Consider the following 23,046-nt stretch of genomic DNA (forward strand, 5'->3'; position numbering starts at 1 on the left):
GAGTTGGCCCAGAAAATTGAGAGGGTGTGTGTGTGTGTGTGTGTGTGTGTGTGTGTGTGTGTGTGTGTGTGTGTGTGAGAGAGAGAGAGAGAGAGAGAGAGACAGACAGACAGACAGACAGACAGACAGAGACAGAGAGATAGAGGGAGGGGGAAAGACAGCAGGCATAAACAGGCTTAGCTGAGGTTGCACAGACTAAGTTGATAGCAGGTTCAAAGTAGAACTGCATGCAGACTGCATGATTCCAAGGACTCTGTATCTATTCACTTGTTTTTCTGTGTATACAATCCCTCACCAATGTTTATGATAATAATCTGAACCAACTGAATAATAAAAAGTGTTCTTTAGATCCACCCCCACCCCCAAGCATCCACCACCACCATGTCCTCCCAACCCTTATAGCAGCCAGGCATAGTTCAATAAAATCAATAAAACACAAACAGGGTGCCCGTATAACCGCCACTGTCCACAAAATGTCCTGGGGTCTGCTTTGTCACACAAGGCTCTTTACTTGCATTATCCCATTTACACTGACAACCCGTAATATTATATACTTTGGTTATGGCAAGATTACAAGAGAAAATGATGCTCAGAGAGGCTGTGTGACTTGCCCAAAGTCACACAGCTGGGATATGGCAGGACCAGGAATCAAGGACAACTTGTGTACTGCTGAAGTGGGATTCCTTCCACTTCACCACTGTCTTTTTCCCAGCAGGAAAATGCAAAACTCAAGGCAGGGTCAACACTCACTACTGATCACATTCATATGGGTTAGTTCACGTAATCCTCAATGGTGGGCATCACGCCAAACCTCTTCTAAATATGTCAGGGCCTCAGGGTCACAGACTGATAAATGGGATAGATGGCTCACTGACCTGACCACTCCTTATGTTCCTATCACGGATCAATTGCAAAATGCTTCATCTGGTTTGGGCTTGGGGTCTCACAAGTGAGATGTGCAGCATTTGCTTGGGTCACCCCATTTATGGGAATTTGACCCTAGCTACCATTTCCAGTGAAATCATTCAGTGCAATGTTTCAACCGTGAGAGGAACAGAAATGACTTGTATTTGTGAGTATTTGCACTGTCAGGAGATGATCAGTGTTGACTGGTTGGCCTGTTTTTATAACAGCCTTTTGGCTGCTCTCTCAGTGGCCACAGCTCTGGAAAGTACATGAGATGGATTATTTGCAAACAGACCATTTGCTGCATGACCAGGAGATATAAAAGACCAGAAAGACTTTGTGAGTTGACTGACAAGCAGATGGGAGCTGCTCATTTCCATTGCTATAGAGAAAGGAAAGGTACCTTGGTGACTTCTGACATCTGGTTCCATTTTGTTCCTTCTTTAAAAGCTAATACATAGAAAGTTAATTCATTCACTAGCTGAAGATCCAGGTTTGATTGTTTCATTTACTCTGATCCACTCCAACTTGGAATAAATAAGCACTAGGAGCCCATACTCAGCCACACCAAATACATAACTCCTACCACCCACCAACAGGCAACCCGAACTGGAAGGCTTAGAAATGTGTAATGTGCTAATAAGCTTTTTAAACTTAAATATGTTTTTAGACTTAAATATCCTTAAAAAGTTAGTAGCTTTTTCAATCAGACTTTTCAATGATTCTGAGTTATGTTTGGAATTTGCTAACCAGTTAACTCAATGCTTTTTTGATAAAAAGATTGTTGAAGTCAAGTATTACCTTAAGTCCCATCCTGAAGCATGCATATGGGATCCACATGATGTGGCCATGACTCCATTAATACCAGGGCAATTAGAGCAAAGTTGGATGATGATGGAGCTAAAACATGGACTTTTTCTAAACAATGATTCAAGCGAGAAGCAAACTGGTCCCCACGATGTTTCACCAATAAACATTTGCATAGCAGGCATTGCTGCTATTTTCTAATTTTGATGAAAGGGAAAAAGACATGTGGGGTGGATGTGTGTGCGTGCGTGTGTGTGTGTGTATAGCTATAGGAAATGAACTACACTTTTTTAACATTCAAAAACAGAGTTTACTATATTACTCTTTATACTTTTATATCTTCTTTAAAATTAGCTAACCACAGACCGAAAGGGATGTCCTTTTTTCAACACATTACAACTAGTCCAGGGATGGCAAACATGTGGTGCACTCACTGCCTGTGCTCCTCCAGAGTCCACAGTGGACCAGGGCCTCCTATTTGACAAGCCTGGCTGCCCTTCAGAATCCTCCTCAACACAGTGCTCCAGGCAGCCTCTCCCCAGGGATCAGAATGGACCATGATATTCTGGGCTGTCCTGGATTTGACCTAACCTCACTCACTTCAGAGAGAGTGAAAACGATGCTGAAAGAAAATGGTTTACACGTCAGCTCACCAAACAGTGCTACTGGATACAGCTTAGGCAGGACAAGGAGAAAATCTCAACTGTTTCAATTAAACACAAAAGGTACTGTTGAATACCTTCAAGGCAGCAGGCACTGGGCTTGGGTAATGTATTTTGGGGGCAAATCCCATCAGAATGAATTTCCAGGGATCTAATCTGTTGTATCAAATGTAACTTTCAATAAGTTGGTCTCAGACTGAAGTGTTAGAAACCATTTGTTATATAAAGGTATCTATTATGATGGGTTACAAGCTGTCCAGAGTTTAAAATTTTTCCATATATTGGCAGATGTGAAATAAATATATAAGTACATATATATATGGATTTATATATAAAACCATGATAGTAAATATATTTACCCTACATTATTTACATATTTTATGTCAAAATGCTAGTTATAAACTATTAAAACAAGCTTTTAGAGACGGTATTATGAATTGAGCGTTTCAAATGAAAACTGCAAAGTGTAATTACTGTAGAACTGAAGAAATCTTTTAAAATCATAAAGGGAGAAACACAGAAATAAGTATGTCTCTTACCAGTGGTCTGAGTTCTGGATGCGTCAGGATATATCCATTATTTGTGATTGCAAAGGCATAGCCGTGAATCCCTAACTGTAAGAAGAAGCAAGAAAGAAACCTTCATTAGCTTGCTCCCTGGTGAATTCATAAAGCAGAAAGCATCCCGACATTTAGTAATTTGCAGCTTAAACTTGGCATTCATAACTCTTATCAGCACAGTATTTCATTAAAATGAATGCAAGGCGCTGATCCTTGACATTTGGTGGAAATGAAGACCTGTCACAGGATAAGCTCAGCAAATAGCACAATTTAAAATGTCACAGACCCATGTTGGCATCCAAAGCCCTCTGATTTATTTAAAACAAAAACAATTATATTTTTTAAAAGGCAAGTGGCTAATGTTTCTGGAGACCCTATGTCCAAGTGAACAGAATTTTGTCAACCTGGGTGTCTTCTCTCTACCTGAGATAAGGCAAGAGGGGCCTCCCTCTGAGGCACATCTAGGCTCTCTATAATTCCACACCCCTAGGGGCCATCGCAAGCATGCACTCTCCTAGGCAGTCATTTTCCATAATTCTTCAAGGATAAAAGTGTCCCCACCAGCCTATATAGGAGCCTGCCAACCCTTTTTATATCCTTTCGTCTTTAAATTGTGAGGCTGCCAAGCTTTTCCATGCATGTTTCCATCGACACAAAGCCTGGGTAATTTTCTATGCAGAGCCTCACTTAATTTATGTTTTGTGACTAAATGGGACTATGGGAAATAGTTTGAGAGCAATGAAATGTTTTACTAGCTTTAAAAAGTATGTAATCAAATTTAACACTGCACTTATTTAAATAATAATCCCAGCTTTTTGACAATATTTCTATTACACAGTTGACTGCACCCATTGGCTACAATAAATTTACCTACAAATCATTCATGTATTAAAATGGCCTCTGGCATAGAACCCATACTGATCTCTCTCTCTGAAGAAAGAAAATGTAACCCACTTTTGCCAGAGCAGTGAAAGGGGAGAAGAAAAAGAAATCCTCTGTTTTTTTCCAACGAGTTATTTCATAGTTCTGAGCCCTCACTGTTACTTTTCTTGGAAATTCTCTGCTGCTCACATTCTTGAATATGATACTATTAAATGATCCAGACAACAGAGTTTACAAACCAAGAATGACCCTGTCTGCTTGTTAGCTTAACGTAAGGTGATGTGAAATTAACTTCAGTGAATTTAACACCAGAAATTAGAAGTTTTCCTTGCATTACATAAAGTAAATATGCACATGGTAGTCAAGGGCAACAGGCATTTTCTTCTGGAGTTACCTTGCAAAGCAAGTCTTAAGATTCTACTTGATTCTAATGATAAAAGTGTATTTCATTATGCTGTGAAAGATAAACCAGCTATCCTCTGAGATGTATATCGTCTCTTTCATCTTGTCTCTTGGAAAAAATGTCAGACACAGTCAACACTGCATTAATTACCTTTATTTATGTCCCAGTTTAATATGGACTGCAGGGGTCAAAAAAGACTCAGAGAGTTTGACTTTTTCCATTAAAGGCAAAAGTGGTATTTTTTTTTAACATCTTTATTGGAGTATAATTGCTTTACAATGGTAAAAGTGGTGTTTGGTTGGAAATTCAAACTCACAATGAGACCAAACAAATAATATTTTATAGTCAACTAATACATTCAGTGCCTTCTAATTTACATTCCTTCACTTCTTGGTTTGCTTGTAGGAAGTAATACTCAAAAGAAGGTAAAACTCCATGCATATGCCTCCCCTAATGCCCTCTACTTTTCTTGTGTCAAAATGATAATAATCAATTATTTGTGAGGTTGACTATAAGTAATCAAGGCATCGGTCAAGGCCTTTAATTATTTAATGCCTGTCTCCCTGCCAAAATATAAGTTCTGTGACAGCCAAAGTCATACCATGTGGTTATGGAGGGGTGGCTGGGATGGAGGGAAGAGGGGTAGAGAAAGGAGAAAGCAGAAAAGGAGGAAGGAGAGAAACAAAAGAAACTGAATTGAGCGCAGATCCTACAAAGCTATCCTAAACTCTCTGCTTCCTCTCTGGGATGCAGAGACTGAGCTGACCTTCCCACACAATGTTCTCTACTCACTGTTCAACTGCCATCTCTACTTCCTTGTTGCTCACTCATGCCCGACCCTACTAGAGTCTGCCTCTGCTGTGACCCCTTGCCTACCAAGATGCCACCAGAACTCCTTTCTTTACAGTTGCCAGTGACCTCCTAACTGCCAAACGCTATAGAAAGCTCTCTCTCTTCCTGGTTGTATTAGCCGACTGCCCCCTCCTCCTTGACACACTCTAGTCCCTCAGCTGCCAGGACCCACACTCCCAGGTTTCCTCCCTTTCATAGGACCCTCATCCTCCACCCACCCTGGAAGCACTAATTTTCCCTAACTTTGTGTCCCCAGTGTCCCTTGTCTGCTTTAGCTCTCTCTCCCCCAACACGTTTCATTAACCACCTGGATGCTGTTATCTCCAGATCTGTGCTCCAGCCTTGGCCTCTCCCCTCAGTGGCAGATCCCAGTATCCAAGTGTGTGTCGGCCATCTCTGCCTGGACACCCCACAGGCGCCCCAGACTCATCCAGTCCAGCATGGTGGCTCTTTCCCTTAGCGCTGCTCTTCCTGCTCTTCTCTCTGAATCGGTGGCACCACCAACCACCCAGACTCCTAAGCTGCAAACTCCTTTTTCTCTTTCATCCCCAACTTCTTGATCTAAGTAATTACTAATTTTTCCTCCAGAAATCACTCAGATTCAACTCTGCTTCCCCACCCTACCATGCATGTAGATTTAATATAACAGATTGCCATAATGGTCCTACCTGCTCTTCCTGCCTCAAAGCTTGGCCCCAACAAAGTCATCCTTCAGATTCATCAAAGTCAAAGGTAACTCTGACTCTGCTGCTCCCCTTTGTAAAACCTACTAAAGACCGCTTTCATATATAAGATAAAATCCATGGGCCCAGCCATCAAGTCTCCCTGGGGTCTGGCCCCTACCTAGTTACCCATGGCCCCTACCTAGTTACCCAGCACTGCCTTCTTTCACTCATTGCCTCTCAAGGGCACACGACAGCAACAATACCACCCCTGCAGTTTTCTTCCACTTAGACTTTTACTCACACAGTGTGAGCTGCCCAGAGCACTGCTCCTTCCCATCTCCCCTGAGCTAATTCTCACCCATGCTATGAGCTCAGCCTCAGGATCTTCTCCTATAAAAGGTCTCTCCTGTTGCACCGTCCTTTCCATACCATGTCTCCATAAAACCCTGAGAATTTTTTCCATTATTACCTTCACCCTAATACATGAAAATGCTACACTTACTTTTCTGCCTGCTTCTCAACCCTAGCTGGTTGTCTTTCTTTCCTCTGCCTTGTTCTAGATAATAAGGCAGTGCCTCCCCCCATAAGAATGGGCTCTTTGTGGGGAAGGAATCACCTCACTCATTTCTGACTTCTCCAGTCTCTAGCATAATGTCTAACACATGACAGGTGCTCCAGTTAAGGTATGCATGTATTTAAGACATTCACTACTTTACCCAAATATCACCTAGTTCATCTTTAAAGTTTCAGCTAAAGTAAATATTGAACATGAGCTGAAAAGCAGAAGCTGATTTGCTATCTGAGGTACATAGTCAGTCCTCCTCAAGCCTGTACCCGAGAAAGTCTTCTGACATTCAGAAACTATCTGGTTGACATCCTTCCCAGGACAACAGTCTGAGAAAATAACATCAGAATGTTTTGTTGGTTGGTTGATGGCATATGGATATAACCTAATGTAGATGTAAGAACAGAAACTGAGCAAATCTCAAAACACATTCTGTGGGTAAGTCTCTCAGAAACCTTAAACTTGTGTATGGCAATGTCCAACATTTATTTTGGGCCCCAAATCAATATACAGATGAAATCTCTAATTTTTGTTCCATCTGAAATAGAACCAGTCTTCCTGTCCATTCTAATGTGCAGTCCCGTGGAGTAATAAGAGAACAGATGGGACACAAGGCCTTCCAGCACTTGGGGCTGCCAAAGGGGCCCTCGTCCTGAATCATACTCTTCTGGAGGCCAGGAGCCTCAAGATCCAACAGCCTGGGGAAGGAGGTGCTTCCCTTCCAAGTGCAGAGACTTTGGGCTAATGAAGTGAACCCAATTATAAAATGGCTCATTACATTAACAGACGCTGTGGTGTCCGGAAATTATTGCTGGGGTGTCTGGAATTCATAATAAAAAGTACAGGAAGTCTGATTGCTTGTGGGAAAATCTATGAAGCTAAGGGAAAAAAAAGAATTCTATCTTCTGGGAAAACCCCAAGAGCAGACTCATCTTTACAAGGTGTTAATCAAGAGAAAAAGGTATAATTTGCACTCTGCTCCCTGGAGCTCTCCTCTCCTAGATGAGAGAGCCATGTTCAACCATGGCTCACTCTGCCTGCCATGCACACCTTTTTCCCAAGGCTCTTGTGGGAACCAGAGGAAGGATAACTTAGATTAAGGTATGTCATACCTGGGTCTCTCGTTCCCAGACCTTAGGAAAAGCCTAAAACAGAAGTGCCTGTATTTCAGACACTGCTGGTTAATTTTCTGTAGCTGATCTTCCTCTATCCCCTTATTATACTTTGTTTCATTTACCTTTTACTAGCTGAGTTATACTGAGAAAGTTATTTCACGCATCCTCATCTAAAAACGGGGCCAAGTGGTACCCACTTCATGAGAGTGTAATAAGGATTCAGTGGGAATAGTGGATATAAAGCACTTTTACCATACCAAACACACAGTAAAAAGTTCAATGAATGTTTTATTGTGTTATTTTAGCTACTAATATTATTTTTAATATTTTAACTATTATTTAAACTATTACTATTATTGTCCCTTATTGTTCCTAATGGCTCTAGGGTAATAAAGCCTAAAAGTTTGGACTGCTAGTCGTGAGACTTGGTGAGATATTTAAACTTTCTGAGCCTGTTTCTTTAGCCAAGGGTAATAGCAGTGTCTACCTATTATTAAGTGAGATAATGCTATAAAGAGCTTAGTACATTGCCTAGTAGAGGAAGCTTTGAGAAACAGACGCACAGGGTAATTGTTATCAGTTCCTATATGTTCACACTTTCTTGATTTACTGGGCATATATTAAATAGTGGCCCTATATATGGGCTTCTACATCTTCTTATATGGTACAAGAGGATTAAGAGTGGTAAGGAAGGTGGGATGCCCTTCCTTAAACAGTAAGCCAGCAATTCTGGGCACCTAAGTCTGGGGATTTCAATAAAAGTAAAGTCGACTATCTTTAGGGGCCTCAAATACCTCCCTAATCCCCTGAGTTTCCATCTCCGGGGAGCTATACAGTTTCCAACATGTGCTTATGTGAGTTTGGATCAACCAGATGTCCTATCATGCTCTGGAAACTTAACTTCAACTATAAAAGCCTTGTTGTTGAATGAACCTGGTTGTCAGGGCTCCAGGGTGACAGTAGGAAGAAAGACTTTTGTCATCTCAGTGAACCTAATCAGGAAAGTTCTTTTGTTAAGGAGGCCACCTTTTGTGAGCCTGGACACCTGATTTTAGATTAGAGTTCATTTCCTCTTATCATGAAGGTAGCTTTCTAATTTGATCACCTAAATGGAATTAGCGTATGGGAAGAGACACGCCTTGCCTGTTTAAAGAAGTTTCCCCTTCTAGGAGTGGAGCATGTGCTAAGGACCAGCTAGGAAGCGCTGGGAAGAACTTAACCTTCTGGGTTCTCTGAGAAGCCTGGGCCAACAGGTGAGGGTGCAGCATGGGCTTATGGAGGGTGGTGATGGCGCTGATGTCCAGGGCTAAGGGGAGCCCTAGGAGGCAGGGATACATACCCCAAGTCTGAACAATCCCCTATGGTCCTCACTCCTCAGCCCTCCATCATCTTCCCATGGCCTATTTTGCTTTCTTAGGAAAAACAGTGTAGAGCGAGATGATTTTAGGTGGCATATAGGGCCTGTGTTAAACTTTATAGCCAGAACCACTAGTAAGAGGCAGCCCTTTTAAAAATTTCTTCCATCCTTCCAATTATATCAAAAAGAAACTTTCCATTAGTATATCTTTAACATTTGCCTTTAATACTAACTTAAAAGAAAAAGAGAAAACAGACTTCAAGTTCAGAACCTTGGCATCAATCAATTATTTAATACTATTATTTTGTATTTATAATTTTTTTTACAATTATCTTCTATAATGAAAATTGACACTGGCTTTTCTTTTTAGAAATGATGTGTTTCCTATCAAAATTTGTTAAGTGAAGAAAGTTTCAGGCTGATTTACAAATGAAGTATTAAGTAAATAATGGTACAGAGAGTATATGAAGTAGTATGTGAATGGCTTAGATCTGCTCTAAGAATGTGGGTCTAGGCTCAAATCACACTCACCACTTCCTACTTATGTAGCCCTGAGCTCTGTGACATAAGCCCTGCAAACCTGAGTTTCCTTATGAGTACAATGGATACAACAGCACTGCACTCACCTGAGGAGGGTTTCACAACATGATGGGGGTAATGTTCTTTGCATAGCACCGAGTACTGGGCAAATGTTATCTGCTAATATTATACCTTAAGACATCCCATTTTGTACCACAAAATGGTGCTTTTTTAAATAGGTATTTTCTGCACCTGTCACTTTGTATCCAACCCTCTGAGGGGTGACCTGATCATTTTGGCTGCAGTCATCCATTTAGCTGACTTGCTTGGATAAGGGTTTGCTGTGATGCCTGGTGATCTGTTCTCTTGCTCTTATCCTGGCCCTCTGTCAAAAAGGTGGACCTATCCTTGTCGTCAAACTTAAGAATCTTGCCTAACACACATGACCTTGTATCATAAGCCTTTCCCCGAGTCTTTCAAAATTCTCGGAAAAACCCATTTTCAAAGGTGGCTGAGGATCCCAGCATGTGGTTGCCTAGTCCATTGTTCAGTTAACCCATCATTCTGCTGGGCATTCTGGGTTAGCAAAGGATCAGTGGATGTGAAGCCACAGGTGTCAGATTCTGGGGTAGAAAAGATGTCAATAGCTCTCTGTAAGCAGTACCCACTGTGGAAGAGGGCTGCAGGTACCAGGAGCTGGGGGTCAAACCTGTCCTCTTGACCAGTGTGTTACCATTGCTCCTGACTGATGACAATGGTCAATACTTCACACAAGTCTACAAGCAGGTTCTATTGTTATCACCATTGGACAGAGAGGAACTAAGAATTTGAGAGAGTTGTCCATACCCAGCTCCTCAGTGATGGAGCTGAACTCCAAACGTATCTGCTTCCAGAGCACTAACCACTGCCTCTTCCTGCCAAGGCCCAGGAAGAAGGGCCTCTCACAACGGTGGTGAGGCAGGCTCAGCACATCAGGGAATGAGGTGGTAAGGGAGGGGGCCCTGCCAGTTAGCCAAGAATCTCAGATTCCCAGCCCAAAGGAGCTTGCCTTCCTCCAGATGGGAACGGAAAGAACCCTCGTCAGTCTGTGAGTGGGCCAGAGATGGAGATGGGCGAGCTGGTCTGCTTCGTGCTGGGGGAAGAGGGGACGGTATGGTCTCAACCCTTGTGCAGTCAGGGAAGCCATGTCAGTCCATGAACTCCTCCTAGGACAAGGAGCAGGGGCTGCTTTCTGCCCCCCTGCACTCCCATGCATGCATACACAGAGACGGCTCTTGGGCAGTTCCATAGCACTGGGATAGGGCTTAAGGGGACCTTCCTCTTCTCACCCCTTGATTTGCTTTTCTGGGGAGCACCCACTAGGGAACAGGTGAGAATTTTCTGCATGGGGTTCAAGGACTCTCTGGGCCATCTTTTTAAAAGGAAAACCTGGTCATGTTACTCCCCTGGCTAACCTATGTATCAGAAAAATATAATGACCATATCTCAATTTACGACTTCACATGTAGCTGTTCAGGCTGAGGTTAGAAGAGATAATTAAGAAAAAGTGCCAGTCAAATGAAATTTTTAAAGATCTGTTCAGTACTTGTGCAGGTGGTACAAAGAAAAGACAATGTGTTACGATGGTGGGAAGCAAAAGGTTGAAGCTGGGACAACACTGCTCTAAAGGTAGTAGAGTGTGAACCTGACTTGGATGGAAACCAGGCTCGTGGCATGTCCTGTTGCTCTGATTTCGTTAAAGTGCTTATTTAACCATAGGAGCCAAAGAACATAAATACCAAGTAATACCATCCCTATGGACCACAAAATGGTTACTGCCACCATGTCCCCTTCATAGCAACTTGCCACCTCCTGCACCCAGCCTAGGTGGCAGTGCAGTCTGTCACTGTGTGTGCCTGCCTGCCCCAGACAGGGCAGATCCAATCCGCGGACCTCTGGGAAATCACACGGAGCTTGGGATGCTTGTTCTCATGGAAAGAGTTTGGGCTGCGGGTGGTACCGGGATGACCCATTAGAGCCCCTCTGTCCCCAAATGTGGAAGAACTAAATAAACCAAAGAGTAGTTCTGAGAACAGAGTGCTGGGAATATAGCCAGGTAAGGGGGAAAGCATGACCCTCTCTTGCGAGGCAGGGCTGGCCTCACACGCAGAGCTGGTTCTAGCATATCCAGCCCCTGCCCCACCCTTTTCTGAGCCCTTTCCATCTAGTGTTTCTTTTCCATGTTGCTCTAAACTCCCAAGGCAGTGGCCTACCAAGGCCTGCCCTAATCTCTTGGTTCCAAAATTACCTACCCCACCCTCTCAACTATCCCCAGAATTTAAAACAAACTTACAATTCCCTTAGTGCCATAGGTTTAATGCAGCATTAGGAAAGGAATATTAATTTGTACCCCATCACCTTCCAGGATAAAGGGAATACGTAGTCGAGAGTCAGAGACCACTTTTCTTTGTGCCTCATTGGGTTCCTGTTAAGAAGTAACAGATTTTAGAGGGTACTCAGATTGGGGTGAGTCAAGACTGGCTTAGAAAACCATCAGAGGTATAAGACCTGTGGAGAACTGCACAGATTTGTGTAGATTTCCACAGGCTCACACAAACCTGGGTAGGCACATGTAGACCTAATCAGACCTGCCTGGACTATTATTATTCTAACAAAACAAAACAAAACAAAACAGAGCCCTCTAGAAAGAGAGTAGAAGGGCCTCTTTCCTTCGTGTTTTCCTTGTCACTACAGCAGGTTGTGAAATTATCTTGTGCATTTGGTCCTTGACTATTAATTACGTGATGCATTACCTTGTATTTGGGGATGGTCTTCAGAAGTTCTTTCACTGGGACATCTGTGCCGACCACACCCAGAAGAATGCCTTTTGATCTCTGTTGAAAAAAAACATTAAACAATACCAACAATAGTATGTTAATTTGGTAGAAGAAATAGAACCTCCTGAAAAGCCACACACCATAGATCACTGTCTGGTGCCTTCTTCAAACTGAGAGAGATTGAAGATAACCTGGATCTCTATGAGGGATCTCTATTCCCCATCCTCTACCCAAAATATTCCTAGGCAAGAAGGGTAGCTTCTCAGGCCAAACATTACTTACTATATATCCCTCAACACACACCCATACAAAGACACCCTAAAAACCATTTTCTTCTCTCTCCTGAAAATCAAGAATCTGAAGAAGCTAAGGACTTATGATCATTAATCAGTTTCTCTTATGGAAACTTTTTATAGGAAACACTTAACATGTTAACTACTTTCTCAATTTACACTGCCATCTGGTGCCCACGAGAGAGAGACTAAATAGCCAGAGAAAGATGCAATAACCCTAACACATTTTTAGCAGCAAGTTGGAATCAAAGACTAAGGGGAAGGAATAGGCCTCTAGGGGTCCCAGGTCCCAAGGTCAATGTGGTATACTAAACTTTCTAATGTCAGAAAGGGCCTTCTAGAAGAAAATACACATCACTGTGGTCTGTTGTTTCCCCCCAATTCAAGTATCCCCAGAACCTCAGGCTGTGTACTTATTTGGAAATAGGGTCTTTGTAGATGTAATTAGTTAAGGATCTCAAGGCAAAATCATCCTGGATGTAGGATGGGGCTTATATCCAGTGATTTGTGTCGTTATAAGAAGAAGAGAGGACAGAGAATTAAGGAGAGGAGAAGGCCATGTGAAGACAGAGGCAGAGATTGGAATTATGTTGCCACAAACCAAGGAACTTCTGGGGCCACTGGAAGAGGCAAGAAAGGAGTCTTCCCTAGAACTGACTCCTTGATTTTGGACTTCTAGCCTCTGGAATTGTGAGAATACTTTTCTATTGTTGTAAGCCATCCCATTTGGGGCACTTTGTTGCCACAGCCCTGGGAATCTAATTCAAGGCTGGTACCTGTAAATCAGAGAGAGGTTAACCCACCACAATCAAGGATTCTTTCTGGGGGTTTCCTTCCTCTGGTCATTTAAACACTTAAATTTTGGAAAAGTGCTACAAACTGTAAAATGATGCCTGCTTTAATTCCTCTCATCTATTTTTTTTTTTTTTTTGGCTGTGCTGGCTCTTAGTTGCGGCATGCAGGATCTAGTTCCCTGATCAGGGATCAAACCTGGGCCCCTGAATTGGTAGCATGGACCCCTAACCACTGGACCACCAGGGAAGTCTCATCTCTCATCTATTCTTGATTTCATGATGCTACCAGCAGGATTAAAAGTGAGGAAAAATTATACACCCTCCATCCTTAAATTAAATGAGTAAATAAAGGGCACCAAAGCTTGAGTCAGAGGGGGTCTGAGATAACAACCGTCCTAGCATCAAGTAGGAAATCCAGTCACTGTACTCACAGTTTCATTCTGCTTACTAAACACAGGCATGGCGACCGTGGTCATCAGGACGGGGCCCTGATCATTGGCAAGCTGGATGGAGACAGAAAAGCCAGTTACCTGAGAATGATCTGGGATAAATAGTGCTGGAGGCCATACCCTTTGACTATCTCATCCTTTCCTGACCAGGGGCTGTTGGGAATGGACCAGGGTCCACTCGAGCCTTTATAGCATAGGTGGGAGTGCAACATTCTTCCACCCTGACGTGTAGGTGAAGATCCCAGAGCCTCCTCCCCAGCAGGGAAAACAACTGTCAGTTACCATCAGTCACTCCAGCTGATCTGTTTACTGCATTCAGCTATTTGAGTTCAAATAAAGCCCTGTTTGGATCTCAGTGATTCATTTTATTTTATTACTACAGACTGATTTTACTGTTTTACTTTGCAGACTTTTATGTTCAATATGTGCAATATTAATGCTTCTCCTTAATCTGGAAATTGAGGATCAGAAAGCATGAGCATAAGGGGTTTTATGAGTTGCCCCTGCTGGAAACAATGGAATCTGGAAGCATTTATTCTCCCCAAGGTAGCTGAGTCATGGCCTTTTTGAACTTCTGCGTATCTCTGTATGCCAGTCCCAGATGGAAAACAAACAAAATAAAAACAAAATTAAAAAATTCTTTGATCAGCTCATCTTTAAATCACTGGTAAGAAGCTGAACATCCCTCCCGGAAGAACAACTCTTGAAATGTGGCACATAATACACTTTGTAACTCACTGAATTGCATACAAATGCATTGAGACCACCATCACATCCGTCCTTCACAACAGTGATAGAAGAAAGGCAGGAACCCCTACTCTGCCCCATTAACAAATGGGGAAACTGAGTCCTGGACCACAGTAGGCTTTGGTCCAAGACAAACCTCGTTCTAATTCACAGCTTTGAATCTTTATTAACTGCATTATCTAAGCCTTCATGTCCTCATATGAAATAATGCCAACTATACCCCAACATTGTTGCCATGAAGATAAGATGTGAAACTGCCCAGCAAGGTACCTGGCATCTGCAGGTGCTCAAAAGATGCTAGTTTCCTCTCCCTGCCTTCAAGGTCACATGGCTAGCAAGTAGCAGAGTCTCCAGTAAGATCAAGGCATGTGGTACTGCGGATAGAGACCAAAATTGGCAAGTCTGGTGGGAGAGGTTTACTTCCTGGTTTCACAGCCCATTCAAGCTTCAAATGAAGCAATCTGTGAATAAGAATCCACTATCTTCAGTCTAGAGTGTTTTCTGATGTTTGGGCACTTCTCTGTCACTTTAATTCCATAGAAAAAGCAGGTGTTGCTCCCTCAGTCTTCTTGCGAAAAGGCATTATAAAGAGAAGATCCTAAAATTTAGAGGTCCCCATGGACTGAGGTCCCCACGGACTGACTGGCCTCCTGAGAAAAGGTCATTAAACTCAGTCAATCTTCTACCAGTCTTGCTCTTCCAATAGGTTATTTGAGCAATAGGACCTCATTACTTGTAATGTGGTACACAGAACGGCAGTACCTCTGGCACCTGAGTGCCCTAGAAATGCATAATCCCAAGCCCTCTCTAGATTCTCTGAATCTGAATCTTCATTTCAATAGTTAGTATGCATATTAAAATCCAAGAAGCACTGTTAAAAGGCAATGCTTTCCACCATCAGTAACCATGATAGTTAAAGAGAAACTTATATGTGCTGGGAAAACTCCTAACAGGGATAGAGGAGGCCATGTTTTTATTAGTTTTACATCTATATCAAGATGGGCCTATATTCCTCCATGACAAGCAAAACAACGCAAGAATCTCAAGATCCCTCAAGGACTGGGAATTCATGATGTGATGGTTAATTTTATGCAGCAACTTGGTTAGGCAACGGTGCCAGTTGTTTGATCAAACACCAGTCTAGATGTTGTTGTGAATGTATTTTTTAGATGCGATTAACATTTAAATCAGTTGGTTTTAGAGATGGCCAAAATGGTGGAGTAGGAAGACCCAGAGCTCACCTCCTCCAAAGGACACACCAAAATTACAACTACTTACAGAGCAACTATCTCTGAGAACAAACTGAAGATAGCAGAAAAGATTTTCCACAACAAAAGACATAAAGAAGGAACCACAACGAGATGGATAGGAAGGGTGGAGACGTGGTAAAGTCAAGACCCATACCTCCAGGTCAGCAACCTACAAACAGGAGGAATATCACAATCATAGAGGTCCTCCCCAAGGAGTGAGTGGTCTGAGCTCCACATCAGGCTCCTCATCCCAGGGATCCTACACTGAGAAGACAAGACCCCAGAACGTCTGGTTTTGAAAAACAGCAGGGCTTATGTTTAGGGGAGCCATAGAGTGACAGGACATGGAGGCTCTGCATTTAAAGAGTGCTCGCAAAATCTCACACTTTCCAAGGCCCAGCACAGAGGCAGTAGTTTAAAAGAAGCCTAGGTCAGACCCATTTGCTGACCTTGGAGAGCTTCCCGGAGAGGCAGGAGGCAATTGGGACTCCCCCTGCAGATAGAGATGCTGGCAGCAACCATTTTCAGGAGCTTGTTCCACAACAACACTGGCACTGGCAAGCCCCATTTTGGAATCCTCCCTCTAGCCTAGAGCAACAGGGACCCAGCCCCACCCAACAGTGGGCTGGTACCACCCTGAGCACCTTGGGGCTGTGCAGAGAGCCACACGCAGGGATAGAGCTGGAGGGATCATGCTCCCTCATTTCAAACTATACTACAAAAGGTACAGTCATGAAAACATTATGGTACTGGCACACAAAAAAAAGACACATAGATCAATGGAACAGAATAGAGCGCCCAGAAATGAACCCACACTTATATGCGTTCATTATATGAATAATTATATGGGCAATTAATCTATGACAAAGGAGGCAAGAATATACAATGGGGAAAAGACAACCTTTTCAATAAATGCTATTAGGGAAACTGGACAGCTACATGCAAAAGAATCAAACTGGACAGTCTCACATAACATACAAAAGTAGACTAAAAATGAGTTAAAGACTTAAATGTAAGACCTGAAATCATAAAACTCCTAGAAAAAAACCAGGTAGTATGGTTTTTGACATTGGTCTTAGCAATTTTTTTGGATGTATTTCCTCAGGCAAGAAAAACAAAAGCAAAAATAAACAAATGGGATTCATCAAACTAAAAAGCTTTTACAGAGCAAAAAAAAGTATCAACAAAAAAGAAAAGGCAGCCTACTGAATGGGAGGAGATACTTGCAAATTATATATCCGATAAGGCGTTAATTTCCAAAATATACAAATAACACATACACTCAACATCAAATAAACAAACAACCAGGCTGAAGAATGGGCACAGGACCTGAATAGACATTTTCCCAAATTAGACAAACAGATGGACGACAGGCACATGAAAAGATGCTCAGCATCACTATTACAGAAATGTAAATCAAAACCACAATGATATATCACCTCATCCCTGTTAGTGAATGGTTATTATCAAAAAGATAACAGGGCTTCCCTGGTGGCACAGTGGTTGAGAGTCCGCCTGCCAATGCAGGGGACACGGGTTCGTGCCCCGGTCCGGGAAGATCCCACATGCCGCGGAGCGGCACAAATAACAAGTGTTGGTGAGGATGTGAAGAAAAGGAAACCCTTGTGCACTGTTGGGATTGTAAGTTGGTGCAGCCACTGTGAAAAACAGTATGGAGGCTCATCAAAAAATTAAAAATAGAACTGCCGGGAATTCCCTAGCGGTCCAGTGATTAGGACTCCATGCTTTCACTGCTGAGGGCTCAGGTACAGTCCCTGATCTGGGAACTAAGATCCCACAAGCCACGTAGCACAGCCAAAAAATAAATAAATAAATAAAAAGAGAACTGCCATATGATCCAGCAATTTCACTTCTGGGTAATTACCTGAAGAAAATAAAAATACTAATTCAAAAAGAGATATGCACACCAATGTTCATTGCAATGTTATTTACAATAGCCAAGATATGGAAGCAAACTAATTGTCCATTGAGAGATGAATGGATAAAGAAGATGTGATATATACACACAATGGAATATTAGTCAGCCATAAAAAAATCTTGCCATTTGTGACAACATGGATGGATCTAGAGAGTATTATATTAAGTGAAATAAGTCAGAGAAAGACAAATACTGTATGATCTCACTTATATGTAGAATCTAAAAAACAAAACAAACAAACAAAATAAAATAAAAACAGACTCACAGAAACAGAACAAACAGATGGTTGCCAGAGGGGGGCACAGGTGGGAGTGAAATAGGTGAAGGGGCTGAAGAGATACAAACCTCCAGCTATAAAATAAATAAGCCACAGGGATATAATACACAACATAAGGAATATGGTCAGTAACATAGTAATTTGTACAGGGACAGATGGTTACTAGACAAAGTGATGATCATTTCATAATGCTTGCAAATCACTATGTAGCACATCTGAAACTAAGATAATGTTACATGTCAACTATATTTCAATAAAAAATAAGTAGACTTTGATAAAGCAGATTATCCTATATAATCTGGGTGTGTTTTATCCAATCAGTTCAAGGCCTTAAGAAAAAAAAAAGGTTCCCCAAGGAAGAAGAAATTCTTCTTCCAGACTGCTTTCAGACCCAAGACTGTAAAATCCCATCCTGCTGGAATTTCCAGCCTACCAACCTGCCCTACAGTTTTTCAGATGTGTCAGCCCCCCACATTCATGTGAGGCAATTGCTTAAAATAAATCTCTCTCTCTCCCTCTCTCCCTCCCTCCCTCTCTGTGTGTGTATGTGTGGAGGTATGTGTATACTTACCTTACATTTAAGAAAAAAAATACATATATATCTCATATGGTTCTCTTTCTCTGGAGAATCCTGAGTAATACACATTGTAATCATGTAATCTATTATTTGGGACAGCCTAATTTTGGTGCTAGTATAAATAAACAAACTTGAGGTATCATATTAAGAACCAAATAATATTAACTATGAGATGATGCTGACAGTTATTGTTGCCAGGAACCAAATCAACTGGTACATAACAGTTTGTGGAACCATGGTTCCAACATCTTGCTAAAAATACTTAAAGTATACTATGGCCATCAATGGGGGCATGCAAGGCCATTTTCAAAGGCAGAACCAACCCACAATAAACATCTCCCTCAGAATCAGAAATCTTCCCATATTCTGACTCCTTGATTAATCCTTAATGCTACAAAAAAAACTGAGTTGAGCTGATCCATAACCCTGGGCAACTTCCACTTTGCAACTCAAATCAAAATTTCAAGCAATGCCAACATGTATCACGGATAAAATCAAAACATACCATTGACAATAATGAATAATGAAGCTTTTTTCCTGCAAACAATAAAAATCAGTTATAAATCACTGGTACTTGTCCTGGCATAAATATAAGATCATGGGAAACTAACTTCCAAATATTAAGGCCAGAATACAGTAACAACTTCACTCAGGGGCTAATTCCAAATATAATTACTGCATCGTTACTTAAAATTTTCAAAAAAACCCATAATATTACATTTGTACAGAAACCACTCATTTTAAACCAGCTCCAGGTAAACAAGGGAAATGCAGTGAACTCTGTCTAGCCACTGCTATGAGCTCACATGTTCCTCTTTCAGCGACAATTCTGGCCCAGATTTGTACTGGCTTGGCCAGAACCCTAACCCGTAGCCTTTCTGATGTTATACCAGCTCATCAGTATGGCCATGAGGGCTGGCAGCACCTGGAAATATCACTTGCACAACATGAAGATGCTCTTCTGCACCCACCAGCTCCATCTTTCCCACTTTCCACTGGGTCTGGGTTCTGTGAATCTTAAACATTTTGTGGAGAGTGAACATCAAATTGAAAGTTAATTTGCAAGGTAAGCACTTACGATTGAAAGGCATTCTGTACTCCTGCCATAGGAAATAGCAGCTGGTGGCAAAAGGTTTTTTTTTTTTTTAAGACCACCAAGCAGGAGTTATGCAGCAAACCACAGCCAGACACACTCTGTCCCTGCACTACACTAGGGGGGGTCCCTGCTTTCCTGTGGCTCCCTAAACTGTAGTAGCCACTGAGGCAAGAGCACTGCTTACGATTCATAGACATGGCTTCCAAGAAAAACCCAGACATAGAGTCAACATTCATTTTCCAAGGGTAGGAGTGGGAGAGGGGGGGTCACGATGGTCCATCTGGGCAAAATCCCATTAACTTAAGTCCAAGTGGGAATCCTAAAATGAACTGCCATTCAATTACACTTGCCCAGGCTTTGAACAGGCCTCTGAAATGCTTGGTTGTGGTGTTCTGTTGTATAATAAGTGTATATTATTCCATATCCTTCATTTCCTATGCTACATAATGGAGACCATTCTGGTATCAAAGGAAATGATGAATAATAATACCAAACATCTGGTTTATAAAACACAAACTTGCTCAACAGATTGACTGCTTCCTGTCAGCTTCCCAAGTTAATCATGCATGTGGGCTCATATGAATATGCATTTGTGAGGTACATGCAGTGATGCCAGGCCTCTCCTCCTAATGCCTGATTAGTTTCCCACCAGTGGCACTAGCTCAATGCAGGCAGCTCTGGGGTGTGGCCCCAGATAGGATAACAGAACCAGATTTGTGGTCTATCAATTTTGCTGCAGGTCTAGTCATTATTATTCATTGATTCCCTTGGTAAACATTCCTTGAGCATCAGCTATGTGCCAAGTTCCATGCCATGTGCTGGGAAGACAACCAGGAATAAGACATAGGTCTTAGCAGGGACAGGAAAGCTAATGAGGCAAATGGGGAAGAGCTGGCTGGGGTGGGTACACTGGCTTTCGACACGTGAGCAGAAGGCTGTCTTCTTTATGACCAGCCTTAACTAAAATAAAAATGTCCAGCATTTACCGGTATCTTTCAGGGCTCATAGGACAAATTCAGAAGCTTTCTGAAAACCAGTTTAACAACACTAGGAACAAGTTCCCTGCCGCACAGCAATTTCATCACTTACTTTATACTTAAAAATATTTACAAATGGAACAATGCAGGGGAGACCTTTTTAAAAAATTGCCCGGCACTTTTATTTTCCTTCTTTTGTAAATATCAACCCCTTCCTTTAGGGAAATCTTCTTCACCCCTTCCATTCACAAGGTTTTCTTGACAGTTAACCTCTCCCATCCTGCACGTGTGGCTGGGTATCCAACCCAGGCTGTGCCAACCACAGCACCACACACACACACACACATACACACACACACACACACACACACACACACACACACACACACACACACACACAAATACACACGAACTCTGCCCAGGCCACAATGACTGGTTTATTAATTAGACTCATGATTCAAAATGGGCTATTTGGGGATTTTTCCTTTCTTCCATCTGGACCGAATAGGAAAAACTCTCTACACTCTTTTGTGTGTGGTTTTAGGAATGTAAGCCTGACAGCTATGTCCCCTCCTCACAGAGAAGCAATTGAGAAAATAAAGTCAACCCAGAGAGATGAGGAGAGATGAGAGAGAGAGAGAGAGAGAGAGAGAGAGAGAGAGAGAGAGAGAGAGAGAGTGTGTGTGTGTGTGTGTGTGTGTGTGTGTGTGTGTGATGAAGGAAAAGCAGAAGGAGAAGGAGGGAGGAACAGGGAGAGGGAGGGTAGGTACCAGTCCTGAATGCCTTCATCCCTAAGGTCAACTCCATCCATGCTTTCTTCTATTGGGTTAGTTGAGGCAATAAGTTTTTTCTCTTTGCCCAATGAACATGGATTGGATTTGTGACTTTTGGAGGACATCTGCTATGTTGCCTTCTTTCACATCTCCAATCAGAGGAAGTTTGCCACGGCCAGTGGCAGAATGCTCTGTTTATTCTACAGCTGGAGGCTCCTGGTGGTGAGTTCCAAGCCCCAGAGAAAGGAGGCAAGCAGGACTCCTGGCCCTGAGGAGGCATCTGAGCGAGTTAAGGGCAGCAGGCTTGGAAGCCCATTTGAGGGCTGCCAGGTGGTTTTCAGCAGAGCCTCCTGCCAGATGTGGTCAGCCCTGGAGGCTGGGACTCAATGAGAAGGTTGTGCACAAATGGGGAACTCAGCTTAGGAAGAGAATGGCTCTAAGACAAGAACAAAGGCCAACTCACTAACTCTCTGCAAATATCATATTTCTTCTATACTTTGCTCCTCCTATGTTTGTATGTTTTTCTTTTCTTATTAAAGTTGATCAGCAAATTGACTACATTAATAGAGTATATCATAAAAATATATTACATAATACATAAATATTTTATATATGTTTATGTAATTTGTGAGTACACAGCTGCATTTCTTCTGTGTCTTCCTTCCAACACCTGGTATGAACACTAAATTGCACTCCAGGAAAAGACACTACCACCATCTAGAGGCAGTCAGGGTGAATTGCAGGCGCAAGGTCCTGGGTGATAAGCCATTTCCAGAGTATGCGCCTTACCAATAAAAATGTATTTAAACTGTAACCAGTATCACTTAGTTCCACACTGAACTGAAACACAGATAGGCGATATCAACTATTCCTTCTGTCAATAACCTTTGGTGGAAAGATGCAGCTGTGTACATCTTTAAATATCAGATGAAACATTCTGAAAGGAGAACCACTGTTTCTTTAAAGTGTTCAGGATCTGAGAATGTGATGAGGGCATGCAGGAAAAGGGGGGTTCCTTCACACCTACTTTCTCAAACACAGATTTAACAGAAGGGAAGCCAACTCCTTGGCATTCTCTCCTTTCTACATGAGCTCAAGCTTACAAATGACCTCGGAATCCCCCAGGGGCCATTCTCTGGCTAACACATGATGAGGGGCAACGTGGGCGGGACAGATAGCACCCATATTCTCCAGTTTTCACACTCCATGGCGAGGGGAGAGCTGGAGAGTAGAAAGTCATCAGAATAACACTCTGTACAAATTAGCTGGTGAGACAGCACTAAGGAGAATAGTAGGGAAACACAGATCTAGAAAAGAGGGCATGTGCAGAGTATGTGGCTATGTAGAGATCACCCCCACCTCAACCCCAACCCCCTGGTCACACACACAGAAAAGACACAGAAAAGATCCCTGGACCTTCCCACCTATTCCCAGATCAAAAAAAGTGCTCTGTATCTACTCCTTTTCAATGCCTGCCTACATCCCCTCCCCCAAATCTCCCTCTCCTTCTACCATTACAACATTCCTTATCCTAAATACTGGACAGAAGTATCAGGGCAAGAATATAGTAAGAACCATACTCAATGATCTGTTTTAACTTTTTGTACAGCGTATATGCAGAAGGACCTTTTCTCTGGAGACACATAGACACACTTCAGAGGTAGAACACAGGTGAGACCCACTGAGACGTGCAAACTAAATCCTGTTGGTGCATTTTATGCCTGAAGAGGGAGCACAGTATCAACATTGTCTGCTTGGCTAATGT

At 42.4% G+C, this 23,046-nt stretch overlaps 1 protein-coding gene across 1 annotated transcript in view; it reads right to left on the reverse strand.

Annotated features, from left to right (window-relative positions):
• Positions 1–23,046, reverse strand: part of CACNA2D3 (calcium voltage-gated channel auxiliary subunit alpha2delta 3) — a 798,772-nt gene that overhangs the window by 197,196 nt on the left and 578,530 nt on the right. The window contains exons 16-18 of the mRNA XM_055079897.1: positions 13,628–13,699; positions 12,086–12,166; positions 2,915–2,989 (exon numbers count right to left, since the gene is read on the reverse strand). Of these exons, the coding sequence (XP_054935872.1) occupies positions 2,915–2,989; positions 12,086–12,166; positions 13,628–13,699 (228 nt within the window). The remainder of the gene's footprint in view (positions 1–2,914; positions 2,990–12,085; positions 12,167–13,627; positions 13,700–23,046) is intronic.

The sequence above is a fragment of the Physeter macrocephalus genome, chromosome 18 (genome assembly GCF_002837175.3).
Source record: "Physeter macrocephalus isolate SW-GA chromosome 18, ASM283717v5, whole genome shotgun sequence".
NCBI lineage: Eukaryota > Metazoa > Chordata > Mammalia > Artiodactyla > Physeteridae > Physeter > Physeter macrocephalus.